The 26373-nt window shown below is 34.3% G+C and overlaps 1 protein-coding gene across 1 annotated transcript in view; it reads left to right on the forward strand.

Moving 5' to 3' along the window:
• LOC125910388 (protein unc-13 homolog C) overlaps positions 1 to 26373 on the forward strand; it is a 339112-nt gene that overhangs the window by 77152 nt on the left and 235587 nt on the right. The window contains exon 10 of the mRNA XM_049614136.1: positions 1483 to 1611. Coding sequence (XP_049470093.1) covers positions 1483 to 1611 — 129 coding nt within the window. The remainder of the gene's footprint in view (positions 1 to 1482; positions 1612 to 26373) is intronic.

Genomic DNA, 26373 nt, shown 5'->3' on the forward strand with positions numbered 1-26373 from the left:
CAAGTCTTTTGTCAGGTGCTTTATTTGCTAGGAGTTTCTCCCTGTCTGTACTTTATCTTTTCATTCTCTAACAGTACCTTTTGTACAGCAAAAGGGTTTAATTTGGATGAAGTCTACTTTAGCAATTTTTGATTTATAGATAGTGCTCTGGGCTAAACCAAGGTCACAAAGAGATTTTCCTGTTTCTTCTAAAAGTTTTATTTTATCTTGTATGTTTAGTCCTGTGTTTTATTTTGAAAGTTTTGTTGTTGTTGTTGTTGTTGTTTTTAATGGTATGAGGTATGGGTCAAAGATAACTTTTTTTTCTGCATACTACATGTTCGATCATTCTAACACCATTATCCAGGGTTAATTTTTGGACTTCTTCTCTTTTGTATCCATACTCATCTAGTCCTGTTCCTTTGAATTCTTATTTAAGCTAATAATTTCTAAATTTGTATCTCTAGCCTCAGGCATCTCCATGAGTCCAGACTCATACGCAAATGTCTACTTCCATGCGTAACAACCTTCTCAATCTTAACCTGCCTGAAACCGAGCTCTTCATCACCTGTGTACAGCTTTATTTGTCTAGTTAACCTACCTTCATTGTATCAGTTATCCACGCTAGAACCATGGGGTCCTAACTCCTCTCTTTCTCTCACACTAATTATCCAATCATTGAGCAGATCCTGTTAGCTCTTCCTTCCCAAATTAAACAGCTCCTAGCTTAACACCATAGTCCAAGCACTATATTGACTAAATTACTATAGTGTTCTCATCCCTGGTCTTTCTACATTTTCCATAGCCTACCTTAAAGCAGCCTAAGGGAGTTGTTTGTTTGTTGTGTTCATTCATTCATTCTTTTTTCTTAAGCCATTTAAATGACAGTTGAGTTACATCACTTTGCCCTTCTGCTGAAAGAGTCTGATTCCTTCCCACCTTACTCAAAGTTAAGGTTCTTAAAATAGTCTGTACATAGATTTTTCCCCTGGCTCCATCCTTTTACTTCTCTGAATTCACCTAGTGTTGCATCCTCTTTGTTAGTTCTATTCTGCTGAAACGTTTTCTATCTCCTCTGCTTTATTTTACTTTTCAATGTGCACCATCATGGAATATATTTTACTGATTTCTTTTATTATCTGCTAGAATTTAGCTCCATGAGGAAAGGGATTTTTCTTCCTTTGTTCACTGGGGTATCCTATTGTCATGCACACAGTAGGTGATAAATGTTGAATGATTGAAAAGAATGAATGGATGAATAATGTTGTGATTGGTCCTCTATGTGTTTCTATTTGAATATTTACAACTATGCTCATTTTCACTGCATCGTCATATGAGAAAATTAAACATTTACACTAAAATGGTTTTAAAGGTTTTAAAATAAACCTTTTTTCCTGAATGTAGAAATATCAACTAAAAACATTTATTGAAGATTATTTGAGTTGTTGATACTGGATTACAATGTTATATTTTTTGACTTTAAGAAAATAATTTGTCTCTCAGGTTCTGGAGCTGCAAAGTCCCCCAAAGGCCAGCATGGTGGTGAAGGACTGTGTTAGGGCGTGTCTGGATTCTACATACAAGTATATTTTTGACAATTGCCATGAACTCTATTCCCAACTAATTGATCCGGTAAGAAAAGATGTATGTCTCCTTTGTTTCTAATGTCTGTTTCTATATGTTTAGAATGACACTAAATGAGAATATATGTTCAATTAATTTCACATTAACTGTGGGTTTTGAGAATTCTTAATCTTTTCTTCACATATGAACATCACTTTCATTTACATGAAATAATTCGCTCCTTAAAACAACCTTATGTAATAAAGGTAGATACTATGTTTTAGGCTTTTCAGATGAGGAATCAGTTTCACAACAATTAAGTGATTTGCTCAAGGTCACGCAGTGGTCAAGTGGCAGATTTGGGACTAGAATTTAGGATTCCAACTCACCTCTTATGTTCTTCCTCTAACACATAACTTCCTCCCTTATCACTTTACCTAATAAATGTGATAGATGGGGAAACATATAACAGGACGGTAAAATCATCCTATATGTAAATTAACTATTAAGGAATATTTCAAAAATACAAAAGAAAATATAGAAAGCAAACCAAACATATATACACTTACCACCTAGATGACCAAATGTTAACATTTAGTAATATTTGCTCTGTTCTTTATTGTCTAAAGGCATTAAATGAATATTACACCTGCAGAAAGCAGCATTTCCCTTTGTGCTTTTTCCAAAGTGAATTCTCCTCCCTTTCTCTTCCTTCAGAGATAAACACTAATAGTAGACAGTTTGAGCATATTTTCACATATGCTCAATGAACACTTCAGTTTTATTATCTGTGAATTAGCTATTGATCCTCTGTTGATTTTTCTGTGGGCTTGTCTTTTACTTATTAATTTGTAAAAAAAAATTCTAAAATATATTCTGGATACTAATCCTTTGTTGGTTATGTGATTTAATATATATTACTTCCCTCTTTATATGTGATGTATCTTTTTGTTGTGTTGAAGTTTTCCTCATACTAGGCATCATGCATACTATGATTTATGCATTGCTATCACTTCTATAAAACTGGTGTTTGGAGATGAGTTTTTAATATGTATCTACTGTCCACTTTCCTGAAGAAAGTAGGCACTCCACTAGATACTGGAAATTGTGCAATCACTCTGGACCTTCTTGGTTACTTGAGTGGGGCAAATTCTAGATAATTATATTGAATGAGAAAAGTGGGACTCTTTCATTTTAGGTTTCAGGCTGAGCTTCTTATAGTATTAAAACTTTCTGGTGTCCTTAGCCTAGTAGGAGAAAAAAATTAAAGCTGGACTTTGTCATTGTGTAAGAAAATAATGTATAACCACATAATTGTTCATAACTTTATTATTCCTGCTAGATGTGTTCTAGTCTAAAAACTTAGTTCTCTGGGATTTTTAAAGATTAAATTGTCTCTCACTGTGTTTTTCCATTGGGTGGCTTTCTCATAGCTTCTCTTTGTCTATTTTCTACCATCTTCCTCCCATAAGGCCCTTCCATACTTTTACATTTTCAACTTCATTGTATTTATTTTAACTAAAAGGTAAAATTGAAACTTTTTGTTACACCAGGTATGTTATCCATACATAACTTCATAATCAATTTACCAAACCTCCCAGCTTCAATTTCGTATTCCTTGAAACTTCATACACACTATCCCCTCTCATGATCCCTAAATTCTATTATTTTCATGAATTGTCCATCCTCTTTCATATCCATGCATTTATGTATCCTGTTCTATTTGTCTATAATGTTTTTCCCCTCTTTCCTGCCTTCATCAAAATTGAACTTAAATATGACATACTATTCTACTAATTTATACCCAGTGGATGAACCATATCACCAAAATGTCTTATTTAGTGTCTTTCTACTTACTATATTACTAATAATAATAATTCACAAATAGCATAAACAGTTTTATATTCCTAAGAGATATAGAGATATGGGCGGTTCCCATAAAGCAAACATGCTCCTAACAAATAGTAAATGAAGTGTCACCTCAAGATGAATCTAACATGGCTTAATATTTGCTAACCTGGCTTTAAAAACAAAGACATTTACATAGTTTGCCAACTGTCTAGTTATTCTTTTTGGTGAAGAGATCTATATAGATAAAATTTATAAGAAATCTTATCAATGTAGAGAATGTAAGAAATGTAAGAAATGTAAGAAATGTAAGAAATGTAAGAAATGTAAGAAATCTTATCAATGTAGAGAAGTAGAAAATTTGGAGCTATGTTTTCCATCAAAGAAAAAGACTTTTCCATAAGCATTGTTATCATTTGAAATTCTAAAGGAAGTACCTATTGGATCTGAGTAATTTAGAAAAATAATATTCTCTAGAGCCCTTCTGAAGCCATCTTGGAAAAGTTTTAATGATTAAGGTTTATCTCCCCTTAGTTGATTGGAACGGTCTTCTCCCGTGAGCTCAAGATCTTTTTTTCTCATACCACACATCTAAATTGTCCTAAAATTCTGATGACTTTATCTTCAAAACTAAATACCTTATCTTCACAGTATTTCCAGAATCTGACCACTTTTTTTTAATGTTTACTTACTTTTTGAGAGAGAGAGAAAAAGAGCTTGAGCGGGGGAGGGACAGAGAGAGACAGACAGACAGACAGACACAGAATGTGAAGCAGGCTCCAGGCTCTGCACTGTCAGCACAGAGCCAGATGGGGGGCTCGAACCCATGAACCATGAGATCATGACATGAGCTGAAGTTGGACACTTAACTGAGCCACACAGGAGCCCTGAGTCTGACCACTTTTACCAGCTCCATCCTTCCATCCTGATCTGAGCCACCATCATTGCTCATTTGCATTACTATATAAGTTCCTAATAGAGAACAGTGGTTGCATCCTACCATCTTCTATTCTCAATAAAACAGTAAGAATGATTGTTTTAAAAAGGAAATCAGACCATGTCCTTCTGTTGCACACAATGTTATAAAGTCCCTTCATTTCAGTCTAATTTGAAGTCCTTAAAATTGCCTATAAGGCATAGGATCTGGCTCATATTACACCTTCCACCCCACTTACTCTGTCCTGCACACATACAATTGTGTAAGTGGAGAGTCAAATAAGGGTTTACCCACAAGAACAGGGTTGAACCCCCTGATACTTACGTGAGTTCATAGATCATAGTAGGTGCTCAGAAAAGCATTTGAGTGAATTGAATAAGTGAATAAACAATATTTTTTCTCAAACCAAATGATGATAATTTATAGGTATATTTGGCCTACTATAAACAGGAGTGAAAGGAGTGCTCTATTCTGTGGTAGACACTCAAGTGCTTGCCTAAAGCCTCTTGGAGTTGTATTGGGTCATGCCACAGGGTCCTGAATGATGAGATAGGGGAGAAATTGATGAACACCCCATCCAGTCCCAACACTTAAAAATACCTTGCAGTATTCTCCAGCCCTCTCTTCTGTGCTGCAGTAACCTTGATATACACCCATTCTAAATGGTATAGCTATCAGGTGGAGGAGGGCTATCCAGCCAGCTTCAGACTTTGGATATTTAATAAATAATCATTTACTACATTAACTCATTGAGATTTGGAGATTTATTTGTTGCCACAGCATAACTTGGCTTATTTTGACTAACATACCTTCATATCAGATTCCATCCTGCCACCCAAACTATTTAAAATACATCTGTGTTTATGTGACTCGTATCTATAACTCTATACTCCCCATTCACTTATGGGATTAAGTCTGAACACTGCCGTTATCCAAAGGCCCTCCAAGATCTAAGCTCTATCTTTCCTTATTTTAACCTCATTTCTATTTTGCATTCTGTGATTCAACACACTAAAGTCCATGATGACTTTGTCTGCATTTTTTTTCCTGTTTGGAGTTGTTTTACCTCCTCAAACCCCCTTCATGACTAACTCTAGCTCATCTGGCCATTTCTTCAGAAAGCTTTTAGGATCTCTCCTACCTATATTAGGTATTCCTGCTCTCTGCTCTTATAATACCATTGACATGTTATCACCAGTGCACTTATTATGCTGAATTTATTAAGCACAGAATAATGTAATACCTGTTTGGCCTGTCTTTCCGATTAGGCTGCAATGTAGCCCCAGTGTTCAATGCTGTGCCTGACAAAGAGTAGGGTTGATAAGGTTATAAATTAATAAAAAACACATTCTATAAAAGCAGCACTATGATACTTAGCTATTTATAGTCTCTTTCAATGACTCCACTTCTAAGTATGTGGTCAAGAACATGGTCTCTGATGTCAGAACCCTTGAGTTCAAATCCTGGCATTCCTGCTTATTATTTTTGTAATCTTGGATGCACTACTGAGTCTCTTCATGTCTTAGTTTCTTCATCAAGACCTATTTTTTAATATTCATGCTACTTGTCTTTTATCTGAGTTCTCTTTAGATGAAGTAATGCCTGAAACCAAAAACCAAGAATTTCAGGGTTGTTAGACACAGTATAATTCTGATTATTTAAATGTGGAAGCATACTTTCTCTCTCCAAAGGGTTTTTAAAGAATCATGTGAAAATAGTGATTGGAATAAAAATGGAAAGTAGATTTAAGAGAAAAATCAAAGTAACTGTAGTTAGAACAACAAAATAGAGTGTGTTTTCTAAAGGCTGGCTGCACACTCAGAGAAAAGCATTCACCTTGGCTGAATCACCAAGTTCTATGTTTGTCCTTCAATTTAGCATAACTAAGAACTCAAATGTTGTAGTGTGGACATAGGTGATTGATCTCTTGCATAGAGACACATGAGACAATCCAGAAACTAGGCCAATGTTCTAATTATATTTCTTTAATAATAAGTAATGAGTTTAAGAAACTTCTCATAAGTTTTTTAACTATTTGAGTAACGATTTTTATAAATTACCTGTTTGTATCTTGTGCCTATTTTTAAAAACAGAGTTTTTGTATTTTTTGGTCTATATTATGGCGTTTCTGAGTCCTTTTGATGCTGCAGAGATTTTTCACAATCTGTAATCTTTATTTATCTTTGTCACAGTGTACGCTAATAAGAAATTCTCAGCTTTGATATAATCAAATTGATGTTTTTCTGTTTAAATTTGAGCTTTGGAGTTTTTTAAAGAGTCTGCTCTACCCATCCCACAAAAAGAAGGCCTCCTTATGTCAACTTTAATAAAATGGATATTTTCTAGCTTGGTAATAATCATTGTTAATTACGATCATCCAATTCCCCTTGCTGTTGTTCCATGCTCCTAAGGCAGTCTTCAGATTATAGGTTGGCTTTTTATATAGATGTCCTTCTAGGAAAGGATAGGCCAAAAATTGTCAAGTCTGTTTGAAATGTTTGTATTTTTTTAAAAAAAACTATAATTTGTTCCCTGAAGTGAGCTTAAATTTATACTTGTGCCTAACATATCTAGGAATGAATATCTACCTACCCAACCATGTACCCACCCAACCACCTACCTACCTCTATACGGAAAATCACATGCGGATTGTCTCCAACTCACAATGGTTTTGTGTACAATTTCTTGACTTTATGATGGTGTGAAAGTGATAGGCATTCAGTGGAAGCCATACTTGAGTTTTTGAATTTTGATCTCTTCTTGAAGTAACAATATATATTATGATCCTCTCTCATCGATGGTAGGCAGTGGCTGTGTGCCACAGCTCCTTCCCCCACACGACCACAAGGGTAAACAACTGATTCAACCATTCTGTACCCCTACAGCCGTTCTGTTTTCCACTTTCAGTACACTATTCAACAAATTTCATGAGACATTCAATACTTTAGTATAAAATGAGCTTTGTGTTAGGTGATTTTGCCTAACTGTAGGATTTTTAAGTATTCTGAGCACATTTAAGGTAGGCTAGGCTATCCTGAAATGTGTGGTTGGTTAAGTGTATTAAAGGCATTTTTGATTTATAATATTTTAATTTATGGTGGATTCATTGGGACATAACCCCATCATAAATTGAAGAAAACATGTATATATGCTTTGGGCTTCTTTGTTTCCCTCCCAAATCCAGTTATTCTGCCTCTTGCTTGTGAGGAAATCTCTGCTATGAATTTGGTATTAGCTTTCTGATTCCTCATTGTGTATATTTATTATACATGGCTGTTATCCATTTGTAGTACCATGTATATCTCCATCAATCTCTTATATACTACATTATATAAATATGCCATACCATGGTGTGGTTACATATGTTAATTCCAGAACCAGGCAGCCTAAGTGTCGTTTGGTAGGGATTCTGCAATTTTTAAAGCTCATTACTTTTTCGAGAACTATCTATGCTGATACATTTAGGAACAGCTTATTGATTTTTTTTACAGCTACCTATCACATAAATGTACCACAATATACATATCAATTTTAACATTTCACTTTTACCAATAATACTGTAACGAAATTTTGTGGTGAAAATTATATTTGCAACTTCCAGTCTGTGGTCTTTTTATGTTTATATATTTTGAGAGGGTGGGGAGGGGCAGAGAGAGAGTGAGAATCTCTGCTGACAGCACAGAGTCTCATGTGGGACTCAAATTCATGAACCATGAGATCATGACTTGACATGTAATCACAAGTTGAATACTTAACCGAATGAGCCACCCAGGCATCCCATCCAGTCTTTGGTCTTAAAGAACAAAAGCATGCCCTCCTTTCCTCTATTTTTCCAATTCTATTAGAAATAATATAAGCTTATACAATGTGGTCAAAAGTACTCTTTTTTTCACATGTTTAAATGTCTTTTTACTTGTCTGATTCCCATAGTACACACTGAGTTTAATGAGAACAAAAAGTCTGTCTTATTTATTATTGAATTTACAGTACATAATACCATGCATCACATAGAGTAGCAAAAATCAACAAATACTTGCTTACTTAATGGAACTTCTATGCAGAAACATCTGTTTGTACACAACCTGTGATAAGTATCCTGCTATTTATTTAAAAATGTTGACCAAGAGATCTTCTGAAAACCTCTTGGGAAAGAAAATACCCTCCAAGAATACTTCAATTTGGCAACTTAAATGAACTGAAAGCTATAAGATTTCAAAAAGTCTACCCTTGAGCTGTAGGTATGTGCTTCTTTAGTTATTTTAGCAAAAGAAGTTGCTTTAGTTACTTTTCTTTAGTTTTGTTCTTTTGCTTTTATTTTTGCCCTAGCTAATTCTAAATAATTCAGTAATAAAAGGATCCTTAAAAATAAAATCTGACGTTGAAATTTACAAATAGAAAAATTCTAATTTTTAACTTTTTATTTGAGATGCTACTTAAACAGTAATCATTAAGGAACTGGCTTGAAATCATCCCTGACTTCTCCTAAGGTTTTTTGTTTTTTGTTTTTTTGTTTTTTGTTTTTTTTTCTTTAAGCAATGGGCTTTCTTATACAACTGGTAGCTTTAGTATAGGGAATGATGTCCATTGTGCATTTATAGTGCCTTTTCAGTACCTCATGTAATTATTGTCTTAGCACTAGATCTAAGTAAATACCCATTTAAAAATTAATTTTCTTTTAAAGTTTGTTGCAAAATGTGTAGAAGAAAGTTATGAGTATGAAATTTCTTCTTAAATATCAGTTTCATAAGCAATATATAAATTGTTATGAAAAAGAATTGCTCAAAATAAATGGTATAATGACATATTTTCTGTATTGATGAGAAACATGAAAATCCAAAGCATAATACATTATGAGATCATTGTTTTCCTCAATGTGTATTTCAATTTTTCTAAGAAAGTAAAATACGTTAAGCTGAAATAAATTCTAAAATCACAAAAGTATGCTGTGTTAGTGAAACTAGTATAACCTTGATTTTAAAATGGATTAGGAGATTGCATGCAAAGAAAGTGATAAACTCATTATGTTTAATAAACACTGATGAACAATTTCAAAATAAAATATCAAATGGCATATTTAAAATATAACCAGATCAATAAATTTGATCTCAGGAATACAAGGGTGGTTCAGCATTGAAAACCTATGAATATATTTTATTGTAATACTTAACTAAAAATATCATACGTTTATTCAATATAAGTAGAAAGAGCGATGTGATGAAATTTGATGACTCTTTATGATTAAAAATAAACTCAGAACATTAGGATGGAACACATCTTTTTTATTTTTTATTTGGTTAAGGCTATGTTAGAAAACCTCTATCTAATATTAAAGCTTAACAGATGAAGTCTGGGTGGATTTCTTTAAGAAATATAGATAATTGTCCTATTAACACTGCTCTGTAACATAATATTTGAAGAAGCAAGAGAATAAATATTAGAAATGAAAAGAAAAAAACTTTAATTGATGGATGATATGACTATACACATGTAAAAAGTAACAGGATCTACCTGAGATTTTGGTTCAAATAAGAATAAATCTCAAATTAAAAAATATAGAATTTTTTACATGAGAAATTGTGCACACGTTACTAGGGAAAGGAGAAATAGTTTAGTATGCTGTGTTAAGAAAATCATATGGAGTCTCATCATATGAAGATGGGGAAAAAGGAGTGGACTCTTGCCTAACACCATATACAATGTGAACTCAAAAGGATGAAAGAGATGAGTCTAAGTGGTAAAAATTATGGTGGTATAGGAGAATACCTTTCTAGTGCAGTATAAGAAAGACTTCATAAAACTCAAAGCACAAATTATAGTCATTCTTTCATTCATTAATTCATGTATAATTAACATACAATGTTATATTAGTTTCAGGTATACATCTTAATGATTCAACAATTCTGTGCATTACTCAGTGTTCAAAACAATAAGTGGAGTCACCATCTGCCACAATAAAACATTATTAAAATACTATTGACTATATTCCCCAAGCTACACTTTTTATTTCTATGACCTATTTTATAACTGGAGGTTTGTACTTCTTAATACTCTTTACTTCGTGCACCTCCCTCCCCCACATCTTCTCTGGCAACCACCATTTTGTTCTCTGTATTTGAGTCTGTCTGTTTGTTTTGATATATTTAGATTTGACATACAAATAAAAACATATGCTATTTGTCTTTCTCTGACTTACTGTACTCAGCATAACACTCTCTAGGGACATCCTTGTCGTCAAAAATGTCAAAAATCTCATTATTTTTTTTTTATGTCTACTATTCCACTGAATATATGTACCACATCTTCTGTATCCATTCATTTATCATTGGTCACTTGGGTTGCTTTCATGTCTTTCCTATTGTAAATAATGCTGCAAACACCAAGGGGGTACATAAATCTTTTCAAAGTAGTATTTTTATTTGGGGGGGTAAATATGCAGTAGTGGAATTACTGATGATATATCTATTTTTAATTTTTCGAGGAACCTTCATATTGTTTTCCACAGTAGTTGTACTAATTTAAATTCCTACAAATGCACACGGGTTCCCTTTTCTCCACATCCTCACCAATAATTGTTATGTCTTCTCCCTTTGATTCTAGCCATTGTCACTGGTGTGAGATATGAGGTGATACCTCACTGTACTTTTGATTTGGATTTCCCTGATGGTCAGTGATATTGAGCATCTTTTCATGTGTCTGTGGGACATCTGTCTTTTTTGGAGAAGTATCTGTTGCTGGTGTTAAGTTGATAAATTTTTTATATATTTTGGATACTAACCCTTTATCAGATATCATTTGAAAATATCTCCTCCCATTTAGTAGGTTGTGTTCTAGTTTTGTTGATGGTCTCCTTCTCTGTGCAGAATATTTTTTTGGTCTAGTTCCAGTAGTTTATTTTTGCTTTTGTTTCCTTTACCTCAGGGGACATATCTAGAGAATGTTGCTAAAGCTTATCAGAGACATAACTGCCTGTGTACTCTTCTAAGATTTTTATGGCTTCGGGAGTCACATTTAGGGCTTTATCTATTTGGAGGTTGTTGTTGTTGTTGTTGTTGTTGTTGTTGTTGTTGTTGTTGTTTTTGGTATGGTGTAAAAAAGCGTTTCAGACATTTCATTGTCTTGCATGTAGCACTATTTGTTGAAGAGACTGTCTTTTCCCCATTGGGTATTTTTGCCTCCTTTTCATAAATGAATTGGCCATATAATCAGAGTTTTCTTTCTGGGCTTTCAATCCTGTTATATTGATCTATGTGACTGTGTTTATGCCAATATCATGCTGTTTTAATTACTACACTTTGTAGTATATTCTGAACTCTGGGATTCTAATACCTCTAGCTTTGTTTTTTCTTTTTCAAGATTGTTTTGGCTATCCAAGGTCTTTTGTGGTTTCATAAAAATTTTAGGATTATTTGTGCTAGTTCTGTGAAAAATGCTATTGGTATTTTGGTAGGAGTTGCATTAAATCTGTAGTTAGCTCTAGGTACAACAGAAATTTTAACACTCTTTGTTCTTTCAATATATGAGCATAGAATATCTCTCCATTGTGCTGTCTTCAATTTCTTTCGTGAATGTTCTATAGTTTTCAGAATATAGGTCTTTTAAGTTTATTCCTAAGTATTTTATTATTTTTGGTGTAACTGTAAATTGGGATTTCTTAATTTCTATTTCTTCTACTTTATTATTAGTGTATAGACATGTAGCAGATTTTTGTATATTAATTTTGTATCCTGAAACCTGACTGAATTCATTTACAATTTCTCATAGTTTCTGTGATCGAGTCTTTAGAGTCTTCTATATATACTATCATGTCATTTGAAAATAGTGTTTCACTTCTTCCTTACCAATTTGGATGCCTTTTATTCCTTTCTCTTGTATGATTGCTACAGCTAGGACTCCCAGTACTGTGTTGAATAAAAGTGGTGAGAGTGGACCTCCTTGTCTTGTTCCTGATATTAGAAGAAAATCTTTCACTTTTCACTATTGAGTATGATGCCAGCTGTGGGTTTTTCATATATGGCCTTTATTATGTTGAAATATGTTTCCTCTAAACCTACTTTGTTGAGGGTTTTTGTCACGACTGGATGTTGTATTTTGTCAAATGCTTTTTCTGTATCTATTGAAGTGATAATATGGTTTTTATCCTTTCTCTTGTTAATGTGATGTATCATATTGATTGATTTGTAAATAGTGAATCATCTTTGTATCCCAGGAATAAATCCCACTTGATATTGGTGAATGAATTTTTAAATATATTGTAGGATTTGGTTTGCTAATATTTTGTTGATGATTTTTGCATCCATGTTCTTCAGAGATGACCTATAATTCTCTTTTTTTTTTGTAGTGTCTTTATCAGGTTTTGATATAAGGGTAATGTAGGCCTCTTAGAATGAATTTGGAAGCTTTCCCTCCTCTTCTTTTTTTGCAATAATTTGAAAAGAATTGTTATTAACTCTTCTTTTAATGTTTGGCAGAATTCTCCTGTGAAGCTATTCAATCCTGGACTTCTGTTTGTTGGGAGTTTTTTGATTATTGATTCAATTTCATTGCTAGTAATTGGTCTATTCAAGTTTTCTATTTCTTCCTGATTCAGTTTTGATAATTTATATCTTTCTAGGAATTTATGCATTTATTCTAGGTTGTTCAATTTTTTTGGTATATATGTTTTCATAATATTGTTTTATAATCCTTTGTACCTCTATGGTTTCAGTTGTTATTTCTTCTCTTTCATTTCTGATTTTGTGTTTTTGAGGCTTTTTTTTTTAATATGGCTAAAGCTTTACCAATTTTGTTCTTTTCTAAGAGCATGCTCCTGGCTTCATGATCTGGTCTATTCTTTTATAGTGTCTATGTCATTTACTTCTGCTCTAATCTTTATTATTTCCATTCGTCTACTGGTTTGGGTTTTCTATCTCCTTTTTCTACCTCCTTTATGTGTAAGGTTAGGTAGTTCAGTTGAGATTTTTCTTATTTGAGGCTGTGCTGTATTGCTATGAACTGACCTCTTAGAAGCAATTCAGTTAAGTTTTTCAAATACCACATATGAGTGAGAACATACAATATCTGTCTTTCTCTGACTTATTTCACTTAGCATAATACCCTACAGTTCCATCCACATTGTTACAAATGACAAGATTTCATTCTTTTTCATCACTGAGTGTTTGAGAAACTTAACAGAAGATCATGGGGAAAGGCAAGGAAAAAAATTGTTATAAACAGAAGGGGAGGAAACCATCAGAGACTCTTAAATACAGAGAACAAACTGGGTGTTGATGGGTATAGGGTTTTGGGGGGGGTTGAGACAATGGGTGGTGGGCATTGAGGAGGGCATTTGTTGGGATGAACACTGGGTGATGTATGTAAATAATGAATCACAGAAATTTACTCCTGAGCCGAAGAGTACACTGTATATACTGTATGTTAGCTAACTTGACTATAAATTATATTCAAAAAAGAAAAAATATACACGCACTTTAGTTTCATCCCAAAGATTTAAAAAAATTTTTTTAACGTTTATTTATTTTTGAGACAGAGAGAGACAGAGAATGAACAGGGGAGGGTCAAAGAGAGAGGGAAACACAGAATCTGAAACAGGCTCCAGGCTCTGAGCTGTCAACACAGAGGCCGACGTGGGACTCGAACTCACAGACTGTGAGATCATGACCTGAGCCAAAGTCAGACCCTTAACCGACTGAGCCACCCAGGCACCCCCATCCCAAAGATTTTAGACCAATGTGTTGTCATTTTCCAGAATTTTTCTCCATGTATTTTTTATTTCCTCTTTGGTTTCTTGGTTTGCCCATTGGTTGTTTAGTAATATGTTGTTTAGCCTCCATGTGTTGGTGTTTTTTTCCAGCTTTTTCTTATAATTAATTTCTAGTTTCATATTACTGTATGTGGGAAAATGCTTGATATGTCAATCTTACTAAATTTATTGAGGGTTTTTTGTTGTTTTTTTTTGTTTTGCAACTTTAAGTGATCTGTAGTGGAGAATGTTCCATGTGCACTTGAAAACAAGGTCTATTCTATTTTTTTAAATTAAAGTTAGTTAACATACAGGTAGTATTGGTTTCAGCAGTAGAACCCAGTGATTCATCATTTAAATATTATACTAGTGCTCATCTCAACAAGTGCCCTCCTTAATGTCCATTACCCATTTAGTACAACCCCCAACTACCTTCCCTCTAGTAATCCCCAGTCTGTTCCCTGTATTTTAGTCTCTTATGGCTTGCTTCCATCTCTGTTTTTATCTAATTTTTTCTTCCCTTCCCCTATGTTCATCTTTTGTGTTTCTTAAATGCCACATATGAGTGAAATCATACGATATTTGTCTTTCTCTGCCTGATTTTACTTAGCATAATACACTCTATCTTTGCAATTAGCAGAATTTCATTCTTTTTAATTACCAAGTAGTAAACCATTGTATGTATGTGTGTGTGTATACATCATATGTATACATTGTATGTATACATCGTATATATACATTGTATGTATACATTGTGTGTGTGTGTGTGTATAAAGAAGATGTGGTGTGTGTGTATATATATATGTATGTGTGTATACATACACACATACATATATATATACACACACACCATCAGCCAGTGGACTTATGGGCTCTTTCTAGAATTTGGCTATTGTTGATAGTGCTGCTATAAATATTGGGGAACATGTGCACCTTTGAATCGGCATTTTTGTATCCTTTGTGCAATTGCTGAGTCATGGGGTAATTCTATTTTTAATTTTTTGAAGAAACTCCACACTGTTTTCCAGGGTGGCTGCACCACTTTGCATTCCCACCAAGAGTGCAAAAGGGTTCACCTTTCTCTGTATTCTCGCCAACATCTGTTGTTTACTGAGGTGTTAATTTTAACCATTCTGACAGGTGTGAGGTGGTATCTCATTATGGTTTTGATTTATATTTCCCTGATGATGAATGATGTTGGGCATCTTTTCATATGTCTATGAGCCTTCTGGATGTCTTCTTTGGAAAAGTGTCTATTCATGTCATCTGCCCATTTCTCTACTGATTTGTTTTTTGGGTGTTGAGTTTCATAAGTTCCTGATAGATTTTGGATACTAACTCTTTATCAGATATGTCATTTGCACATATCTTCTATTCCAAAGGTTGCCTTTTAGTTTTGTTGATTGTTTCCTTCACTGTGCAGAAGGTTTTTTATCTTGATGAGGTCCAAATTATCCATATTTGCTTCTTTCCCTTGCCTCCTGAGACACGTCTAGTAACAAGTTGCTGCTTTGATCTCTCTTTGCGATCAAAGAAGTTGTTGCCTCTTTTCTCCTCTAGGATTTTGATGGTTTCCTGTCTCACATTTAGATCTCTCATCCATTTTGAATTTTTGTGGATGGTGTAAGAAACTAAACCAGTTTCGTTCTTCTGTATGTTGCTGTCCAGTTCTCCAGCACCATTTGCTGAAGAGACTGTCTTTTTTCCATTGGATGTTCTTTTCTGCTTTGTCAAAGATTAGTTGACCATATATTTGTTTGTCCATTTCTTCTTTCTTTATTCTGTTCCATTGATTTATGTGTCTGTTTTTGTGACAGTACCATACTATCTTGATGATTATAGCTTTGTAACACATCTGCTACTTTTGAATGGAATGTTCAGTGTATATCTGTTAGGTTTATCTGGTCTCATATGTCACTCAAAGCCATTATTTCCTTGTTGATTTTGTGTCTGGATCTATCTATTGATGTAAATTGGGTGTTAAAGTCTATTATTATTATAATATTACTGTCACTTTCTCCCTTTAGTATTGCCTTGTTTTGGTCTCCTATGTTTGGTACAGGGATATTTACAATTGTTATATCCTCTTGTTGGATTGATTCCTCTTGTTGATTGATTTATGCCCTTCTTTGTCTCTTGCTGCAGTCTTTGTTTTAAAGTCTGTTTTGTGGGATAAAAGTATGCAACCCCAGACTTCCCCCCCCACTTCCATTTTCAGTATATATTTTTTTCTCATCCTTTCATATTAAGTCTGTGTGGGGCTTGGATCTGAAATGAATGTATTATAGGCAAGATATAAATTGTTGTTGTGTTGTTGTTTGGTTTTTGCTTGTTTTTTTTAATCCATTAGTCATTGTTTATCTTTTGGTTGAAGCATTTAGTCCATTTGTATTTAAAGCAATTATTGATATGTACTAAGTGCCATTTTGTCATTAATTTTCTAATTGTTTTTGTAGTTCTCCTTCTCTCCTCCCTTGTGATTTGATGGCTTTTTTTTTTTAGTAATATGCTTGGACTCCTTTCTCTTTCTCTCTCTCTCTCTCTTTTTTTTTTTTATTTTTTTTTGGTATGGTACGTTTTTGATTTGCAGTTACCATTAGACTCATATATAACATCTTATGTGTGTAGTAGTCTATATTAAGCTGATGGTTGCTTAGAGGCCCCTGTGTGGCTCATTTGGTTGAGGGTCTAACTTCGGCTCAGGTCATGATCTCAAGGTTTGTGGGTTCGAGCCCTGCCTTGGGCTCTGTGCTGACAGCTCTGAGCCTCGAGACTATTTGAGATTCTGTCTCCCTCTTTCTCTGCCTCTCACCTGCTCATGCTCTGTCTCTCTATCAAAAAATAAAAATAAATACTAAAATTTTTTTCACAAAGCTGATGGTTGCTTAAATTCAAACCCATTCTAAAAGCATGATATTTTTACACCCCTGTCCAAATTTTATTTATCTGACATATTTTCCTTTTTTTGTTTATTCCTTCAGTAATGTTGGTTGATATTATTGATTTCACTAGTTTGATATTTTAACTTCCATAATGGATTTATAAATGATTAACCTTCTACCTTTAGTATAGGTTTGCTTTTACCTGTGCAATTTTTAAAAATAATTTTATTTCTACTTACGGTCTTTTCCCTCTCTTAAGTAATACCCTTTAACATTTCTCACAAGGCTAGTGTAGCAGTGAAGAACTCCTTTAACTTTTATTTTTTGGGAAAATTTCTCTCCTGTTTTGAGTGATAACCTTGCTGAGTATTCTAGGTTGTAGACTTTTTTGCTTTCAGCACTTTGAAAATAACATGCCATTCCCATCAGGCATGCCTAGCTTTTTCTGAAAAATCAGCTGATAGCCCTATGGGGTTTCCTTTGTGTGTTACTGTTTCCACCTGCTGCTTTTAAAATTCTCTCTTTATCAGTACATTTTGCCATTTTATTTTTTCAATTTTTTATTTAAATTCTGGTTAGTTAATATATAGTGTAATATTGCTTTTGGAGTTGAATTTAACGATTCATACCTTAGATAAAACACCCAGTGCTCAACACAGGTTCCCTCCATAATACCCATCACAATTTAGCCCATCCCCTACCCACCTTCCTTCCATCAACCCTCAGTTCTCTATGTTTTGACATTTTAAGTCTTATTTAATTTTTTTTAATGTTTATTATTTTTGAGACAGAGAGACAGAAAGAAAGCAAGCGGGGGGGGAGGGGCAGAGAAAGAGGGAGACATAGAATCCGAAGCAGATTCCAGGCTCTGAGCTATCAACACAGAGCTGGACAAGGGGCTCAAACCCACAAACTGTTGAGATTATGACCTGAGCCAAAGTTGGATATTTAACTGACTGAGCCATCCAGGTGCCCCTTGCCGTTTTAATTCTTAACCAATTGAGCCCCCCAGGTACCCCTTCCCTTGTCATTTTAATTCTTTCCTGTCTTGGCATAGATATCCTGAGGTTACTCTTGTTGGAGTCTCTCTGTGTTTCTTGAACCCAGATGTCTGTCCTTTCCCTGATTAGGAAAGTTTTCAGCAATTATTTCTTGAAATAAGTTTTCTGCTCCCTTTTCTTTCTCTTCTCTGTCTAGGATCCCTATAATGCAAATGTTATTATACTTGACCATGTCACTGAGTTCCCTTAACCTATTCTCATTTATTTATTTTTTCTTTTAGCCATTCAACTTGATTGCTTTCCATTGTCCTGTCTTTCAGATTGCTGCTTCTTTGTTCTATATCTTCTAATCTGTTGATTCCCTCTAGTGTATGTTTCATTTTAGCTGCTGAGTTATTCAGCTCTGATTGGTTCTTTTTAATATTTTCTAACTCCTTTTTTGAATTTCTCACAGAGTTCACCCAATGTTTTCTCAAGTCCAGTGGATATCTTTATGACCATTACTTTGAATTCTTTTCAGGCATATTGCTTACTTCTATTTTATTTAGCACTTTTACTGTGATCTTGTCTTATTTCATTCAGGACATATTCCTCTGTCTCTTCTTTTGTCAAACTCTCTGTGTTGCTATATGTTAGGTAGGATAGCTACATGTCCCGGTCTTGGAAGTGGTGGCCTTGTGTACAAGCGGTCCTGTAGTGTCATATAGTACAATCCCCTGCCCCAAGTCACCAGAAGCAGGCACTCTGGAGTATCCCCAGTGTGGACTACAGGTACCTTACTTTTGAGGCTGATTTGTATTTTTACCTTTAACCGAACCAACTGCAATGTTGTGAGTGCACAGCACTGCCTGTTGTGGGTGCACTGGACAGAGTTGCCTCCCATTGATGTTGACAGGAATGGCAGAGGCCACTGAAGACTAGTTGGTGGGCAGAGCTGGCAATTAGCCTAACTGTCATAGCTGCAGTCACACCAAAGAGCAGGGCTTGCTCCCTGCACAGCCAGCTAAGAGGCACAGCTGTAGGAACTGTGGGTGCACTATTTTGTGGGGTTGTCTCCTCTCTTCCCTAGAATAGGAGTCACTTTGTGTGGTGCCTCTGCTGGCTGAGCCTACCTGCCTGTTATGGCAGTTCATGAGTTGCTTTGGAAGAATACCTCCCTAGATGGGCTGTTTAGATGGTTTGGGTCCACAAAGAAATGCTGGAGTGGGGCACACTGTGCTAGCAAGGTAGATCGAAAATGTTAGATCTGGCTCCTGCAAGCCTCTGGCTCTCTAGGCTGGGACGGGGGAGGGAAGAGAAATGTGGCTCCCTAGCATTTTATTCCCAGTGAAATCTGTTTCAGATCCCTGCCCATTTGGAACCTGTTTAAGATCAGTTAATAAATCTCCTTCACATATAGCCTAGGCACTTTTCAAACTTCTGCTTCTGTGTTGCATCCGGGGCTGAGTTATTTAGTATGCTGACTCTTTAAGGGTAAGTACTTCATTTCCTATGACCTTTCCAGAGTTAAGCCTAGCTGATTTTTAAAGCTCTGTTAGTTAACACCCTCTGGTTTTCAAAAGTAGATGTTAAGGGCACTCATCTTCCCAATGTGGGTCCCCAGTGCCAGAGGTGCCTCTGTGTGGTCTGATCCCCTCCCTTTTCCTTGTGGAAAGGGAACCCATTTGTGGTTACTCACACTGAGGGTTTAGGCTGCATCTGAGTCTCTGACCTCCTAGCCTTTTTAGTGTGATTTTTCTCACCATTATTAGCTGTAGACGATCTGTTCTGCCTATATTCAGGTCATTTCCAGAATGCATAAAGGTAGCTTTTACTTTAGTGTGTTCATGGGTCAAAGGGAGCTTAGGATGCTCTTACTCTGCCATCTTCCTTGAGTCTTTGCTGTTTTCTAAACATTTTTCTTTTTGACAAGTATCTATATAAGAATAAAATAAACTTCTGAAAATAAAATTTCAAAGAGCTATAGTATGTAAGAAATCTTAAATCTTGCCTAATTGTCTATATTTTTTTCAAGGATTAGGCAACTCTTTCCTAGATTCCCAGAATTTACTGAATTCTTAATATTAGTTTTAGAGAGAAAAATAGGTAGATGTTAGTGACACTACTGAATCATTAGTAAAATAATAAAACAAGATCATAGAGGAGAAAAGATAGTGGAACAGATTGTAAACTCATCAGAGTAGGAATTTTGTCTCTCTTGCTCACTAATGAATTCTTCATACGTGGTATAGCGTTCACATACAATAGGCTTTCCAAAAATAGTATATAATAGTAGTGATTTCTGTTTACAATGCATTCACATTAAAACCCTAAGACTCCATTTGTGATGCTAGTGCTCACCAGCTAGATGTATCAAAGAAATTACTCAATGGTGTAACTTTTATCATCTCTAAAACAAATGCAGTATTTTTACTTTCTAGTCTAGAACCAAACAACTTTAATTAATATATATTTGTGAATGAATGAGTAACTTTAAAATCCTTAAATCAGAAAGAGATGTTTGTAAGTATCTGGTAAATTAGAGAACAGTGCAGAAATATAGTTAAAAGAGAGACATATACTGAAGATAGAATTCAAGTCAGAATATCATTTACTCAGTAATTTTACTGAAATACAAATGTTAGGTTAAAGGCAAATTTGGAATTCTAAAGGAGGATATCAGGAACTCTGAACCATTTTAAAAGTCCACATATATGGTTATGTTTGATGCACTTAAAAAATATCAGTATTTGCAGCCTTCCAGGAAACTTGCTTTAGCATTCTATATTATAAATAGGAATATATATTTATATAAATATATAAATTTATGTATTTCCTTTATGGAGCGTGTGTGTGTGTGTGTGTGTGTGTCCATTTATAGGCAGGGTAAACACTCTTAAATATGTTTTGGATCATATTTTGGTTTATCATCAGCAAAAATAAACTCATGTGAATAAAATGATATCACATTAATAAAATGGGATATAATGTGTTCATTAGACATAATTTCCTTTATGAAAAAGAGCCTTATTCTTAGTAGTAGATTTCTTTTAAAGCTCCCAGCACTTCTGAATAGCATCAAAGAGAAGGTATAAAACAAATATACAATAATCAATTTTACTAATTTCTACAGTACTCATGTTGTTTAACCATCACCTCTAAGTGGTGTCTCTATACATTCTCTAATTCATGATTAGCAAAGCAGTGTAGAGTGTCATAATCCAGTAATCCAATCTCTCTTGCTGTCCCTAGAACAAGTTAAAAGATAATAGAATCTCATAAAGAAATGAATTGGTGTCTTTCTCTATTTCTTTGCTGAATTTTTTTTTTCCCCAAATAGGCTACGTGGCTCTCCATAGAAAGATTTAGTTTCCTCATCATTCTTTAAAATCTATTATTAAAAATTCTGTTTGTACTGTGTTTTATTACTTTTAAAATTTCATTTAGTGAGGGGTGCCTGGGTGGCTCAGTCAGTTAAGCATCCACCTCTTGATTTCACCTTAGGTCGTCATTCATGGTTCATTAGATCGAGCCCCACATCCGGCTCTGTGCTGACAGCATAGAGCCTGCTTGGGATTCTCTCTCCTTCTCTCTGTCACTTCTTTTCTTTTTTTCTTTTTCCTTTTTCTTTTTCTTTTCTCTTTTTTTTTTTTTTTTTGCACCAGTATAAGTTACCAGAGGGAAGCATCCCAAAACCTATAGGAAGATGGTTATGAGTTCTCTGTGCCATATGGGGAAAAAGTATAAAAAAGTAACTCATTCATTCACAAATGTACAGTAGTTAAAATTTGTTGAGTTCTTGTCATGTGCCAACACTATAAGCAGTTTTAGTTTTTGTCTCAGCAAAAGAGGTAAAGTAAATTCAATTCAGTTGTGCTTCAGTTACCCTCTATGTAACTATCTTAACGAGATCACGAGTTATTTAGATTTTACCTAAACCAATGATCAGTTCTCTGTCCTCATTTTACTCAACCTCTCAGTAGCATTTGTAACTCTTGACCACTCCATGATTCCTGAAAAAAGTTTATTTTCTAGGTGTTTTCTATCTTTGTCTGGTGTCCTCCAACTTTGCTGGCTGTTCCTTTTTGGACGTTTTGGCAGCCTCTCTCCTCTACAGGCCTTTAAATGTTGGAGTTCCCAGGGCTCTGTTCTTGGTTCTTACCCTAGCTACACTATTGATTCAGTCCAATGCTTCAAACACAAGGCAGTCTCATAAAAAATCCTGGGAGAATATCACCGTATTGGAAAACTGGGGTGGTGTCTGGGCCAGGATGAAGGAGCCAGATCATATATGGCTTTCTTTTATGTCAGCAGAGAAGATTGTTCCATTTTTGGCAAGCAGTAGCCATGTCTTAAGAAAAGATAAAGTTTTGATGTCAAATGCATCTGGATTCAAATAGACTCCTCCCCACCCCTGTTAGCACTACCAATCAACTATGAAGATAGTGAATCTTGGACAAGTTATTAATTTCTCTAAGCCTTAATTTCTTCATTTGGCCAAAGGGGATAAAGACCTACCTTGTAGGATTGCTGTACAGATTAAATTAGATTGTATTTGTGAATCACCTTACTCATAAATATTCAGAAACTTCTCCTTTTCTTTAATACTTGTTTTGGGGTAAATTCACTCCTGGTTGCAGGGGTTTGTGCTAAAAGACCATGAACACCATGCACTAAAACAGTATTTTGATTCAGTGCTCCTTATAGTGATTCTAACTGTTAGCCCAATAAGGAAGGAAGAGATTATAATGCACAAAATACACAGGTTTTTTTTTTTTTTTTTTTTTTTTTTGCCCCATTAGGCTTACTATGCAATGTATATACTGATTCTCTTCATCTGCTCACAGAGCATCTTCCAGGTATTTGAAAACACTGGGATATGCTCTGTAATTAAACTGGGCATTGAAACTCCATCACAATTGCTACTGCTTGAAATGTACTTCACTGTCTGTTCCTTCTTTTGGTGACATAGCTGCAGTATAGGTTTCTCTCAGAAGTGGTAGAAGGATCAAGGTTGTACAAGTCAAAAAAGCATTCTCAACTCAAGGAAAATATGAACTCTGCTGTTATTCAAGAGAAACAACTCAAAGATCAATGATGGAAATTTTTGTATAAGATATAACTTAAAATAAAAAAAATATATGGGAATTGTTACTTAGGTGTCAAAGAGAGGAAACAATTGAAACTTTTCACCATCATGCAGCCAAGGAATCATGCTTGGTTATCGCTGAATTGAACTTGATTTCTGATTTCATTTTGCTTTTCATTCAAATTCTATTTATTTTTATCCGGTAATATATTCATTAGCTACATAATTGGAAGGGTATTTTATTTTATTTTATTTTTTTGTCTTCTTATTTTTTTTTATATTGTACTTTTTTTTTTTCAACATATGAAGTTTATTGTCAAATTGGTTTCCATGGAAGGGTATTTTAAAAAAGAGTATACATGAAAATTATCTTGCTCATCCTGTTCTCAAATACTCAGTTCTCCACTTTCCCTCCCTGGAAATAAACAATAGTATCACTTTGCTATGTATCCTTTCAAAGATGTTATACTCACATACAAGTATATATGCTTTCCAGGTAAGCATAGTTATGGTGTTTATATACAGATATGCACATATACATATATATGCATTATCCACTTTTTTCCACAAATAGCATATAAACTATACTGTACTTTCACTGCACAATGTATCTTTGAGATGGCTTTATATCAATGCATAAAATACTTTTTTATGTACAGAATTCCATTGGATTGCTGTTTCATAATTTCATTAATCTGCCCCACTGATAGAAATTCAGGGTTTTTTTCCCCTAATGTTGTATTATTACAAACAATGCTGGAAAAGAACCTTAGACACATCACTTTGTAATTTGTGAAAGTTCAAGAGGTGTAATTGATAGAACAAAAGACATACTGATTTGTAATGTTTGATAGATACTGGAATATTATTCTCCAAAGAGGTTTTAATAATTTTCAGTTTCTCTAGTAACATATAAAAAGACTTTTCCTCCACATCTCCCTAATACATTGTTCTACTAAAGTTGTTTTTTTTTTTTCATTTGCTTCTTGATATGATAAATATAATTATCACTGAGGACTTTTAACTTGAATTTACCTTACTAGCGATGAGTTTAAATACTTTTCATGTGTTAAAAAGCCAATCATGCCTCATCAAAGTTTTGTTCATTTTTTTTATTGGTTTATGGATTTTTGATCTAAAGGATATCATTCTCTATTAAGGAAATTGATCTTTGTCTTGATAAGTGCTGCCAACATAATTTCTGTCCTATCCTCTCTTATTTTGCTTTTAGCATTTTCCATGTGTATACTTTTTAAATTACTTTGTTAGGTGTTTAATTTTATAGCTTCTAGAGTTTATATCCTATTGAGCAATACTTTCCCTATTTTGCGATGATTGTAAAAATCTGATCCCATTTTTTTTAATCTAGAATTTTGATAGTTTCTTCATGTTTAAATTTGTGCCTCATCTGGAGTTTGTTATGATGTAAGTTGTCATGGAGACATTGTTTTACAGTAATGTTTTACAGCAACTTTGGGGAAAAAAGTGAAGTATGAATTACAGTGCAGAATTAAATCAACCAATAGTGCTTTGCTTTGTATTCCATCCATTTCTTTTTAAAATATAGTGTGGAATACTGTAAAAAAAAAAAAAAAGACTTGTTTTAGTATCTAACAAATATTTCTGTAAATTGCTTTTGTGACATAGCAAATGTGAAATGAATTGTTAAATTAGGTTTAGGAATAAAATTTTTTATTTCTTTTCTAACCTCATTATCTGAAATTCTAAAAACAAAAACAAAACAAAACCCCAAGCCCTAAATTTTACTAGTTAAAACTATGCAATTCCTCGTAGATTTTTGTACACTAATAAATGTTTTAAAAGACAAAGAAGAAATTAAAAGAGGTTTCCTCAAGTTCATATACTTTAAAAAATTTGAAGCCTCCAAAGTTATTTTAAAAATAGATAAATTGGTAGGTATAAACTTTTTAGGGAAAAATGACTAGGAATAACTGGGGAAGCTGAGGAGGGGGAGTACAAACAAACACAAATGCTTTAATCCTTTCAAGAAACTATGCTGTGGTTTTCCACATAAATTGCATTTGTTCTTAGCATAGCACTTTCTTAAAAAAACATATTTTGCCTTTTAGAAATAATTTTAATGTTTTTTCAGTTATTATCAAAAGCCATATAGGATTGGCTATGCTAATTATGGTGTTGTTCGAAGATATCTGACTCTTTTAGTTAAAAAAAAAGGGGGAGAGATTCTGTATTTGAACAATGTGCACTCTAGGTTATTCTCCTAATCAATTTAAATGTTGAAAATTTGTGTGAAAAACATAGTGGTGACCATGGTAGATGTTGAAATACTAGGAAATCTGGTAAATATTGAGCAAGGGAAGCCCCAAAGATAAATTTTTTCTTACTTCACCATTATCTCTATGTGTGAGGTGGTTTAAGCCCTCCAAATTTGTCAATCCATGCAATGAAAAATTTGTGTATAAGACACTAAGATAGATGCTAGGATGCCAAGGTAAATAACTCAAAGCCTCGTTTTTGAAGTTCATTTTCCATTGCGCAGTTAACAAAGTATAGTCATAGACCGGTAACATCAACATTATTTGGGAACTTAGAAATGCACATCAGAGCCCTCCCACCCAGCCCCTACACACACACACACACACACACACACACACACACACGCATGCACGCACAGGAGCTATTGAATCAGAAACTCTAAGGCTGGGATCTAGCATTCTGTTTTTTCATTTACAGGTGATTCTGATACTCAGGTTTGAGAATCCCTGATGTACCCAAAACTCAAAGGGTAATTATGATACAGTGTAGAAAGAACTGTCAGAAAGAAAAGATGGAGTGTTGTGTGAACACAGAGGAGGCTCAAATACTGCCCTGCAAGGGATTAAAGGGAATCATTGGAGGCTTTCATGAAGAAGTGACTTCCAAGAACACATATAAAAAGTAAGAAAGAATATAAAGAATAAGTAAGAGTTAAGCAAGTGGGGTGTATTAGGAAAAAGAAGGATGGCATATGGCGAGGGAAAAGAGTCAAGAGAGATCATTACAAAATGAAGGAGGGCTGCACATATGCAAAACCTCAGAGGCTTATGAGGGGGTTTCATCCTTCTCAAAACCGAAAGCTGGAACAACAGTGACCAGCCACAGTGCCAATCTGGTCATGAGGCTTAATCACAAATCTTTTAATAGTAATAATAGTGAAAGCAGTACTGGTGAAATCAGATGAGACTGAAGAGAAAAGCAGATGCTTTGTAAGCTAAATTAAGGAGTTTGGATTTATTCTGAAGGAAATGCAGTGCTTCTAAAATATTAAGTAGAAACATGGCATGATCAGATTTGTGTTCTATAAAGATGGGTCTGGCTGCAGAATAGAGAATTAA

This window comes from Panthera uncia, assembly GCF_023721935.1.
Source record: "Panthera uncia isolate 11264 chromosome B3 unlocalized genomic scaffold, Puncia_PCG_1.0 HiC_scaffold_1, whole genome shotgun sequence".
Classification (NCBI taxonomy): domain Eukaryota; kingdom Metazoa; phylum Chordata; class Mammalia; order Carnivora; family Felidae; genus Panthera; species Panthera uncia.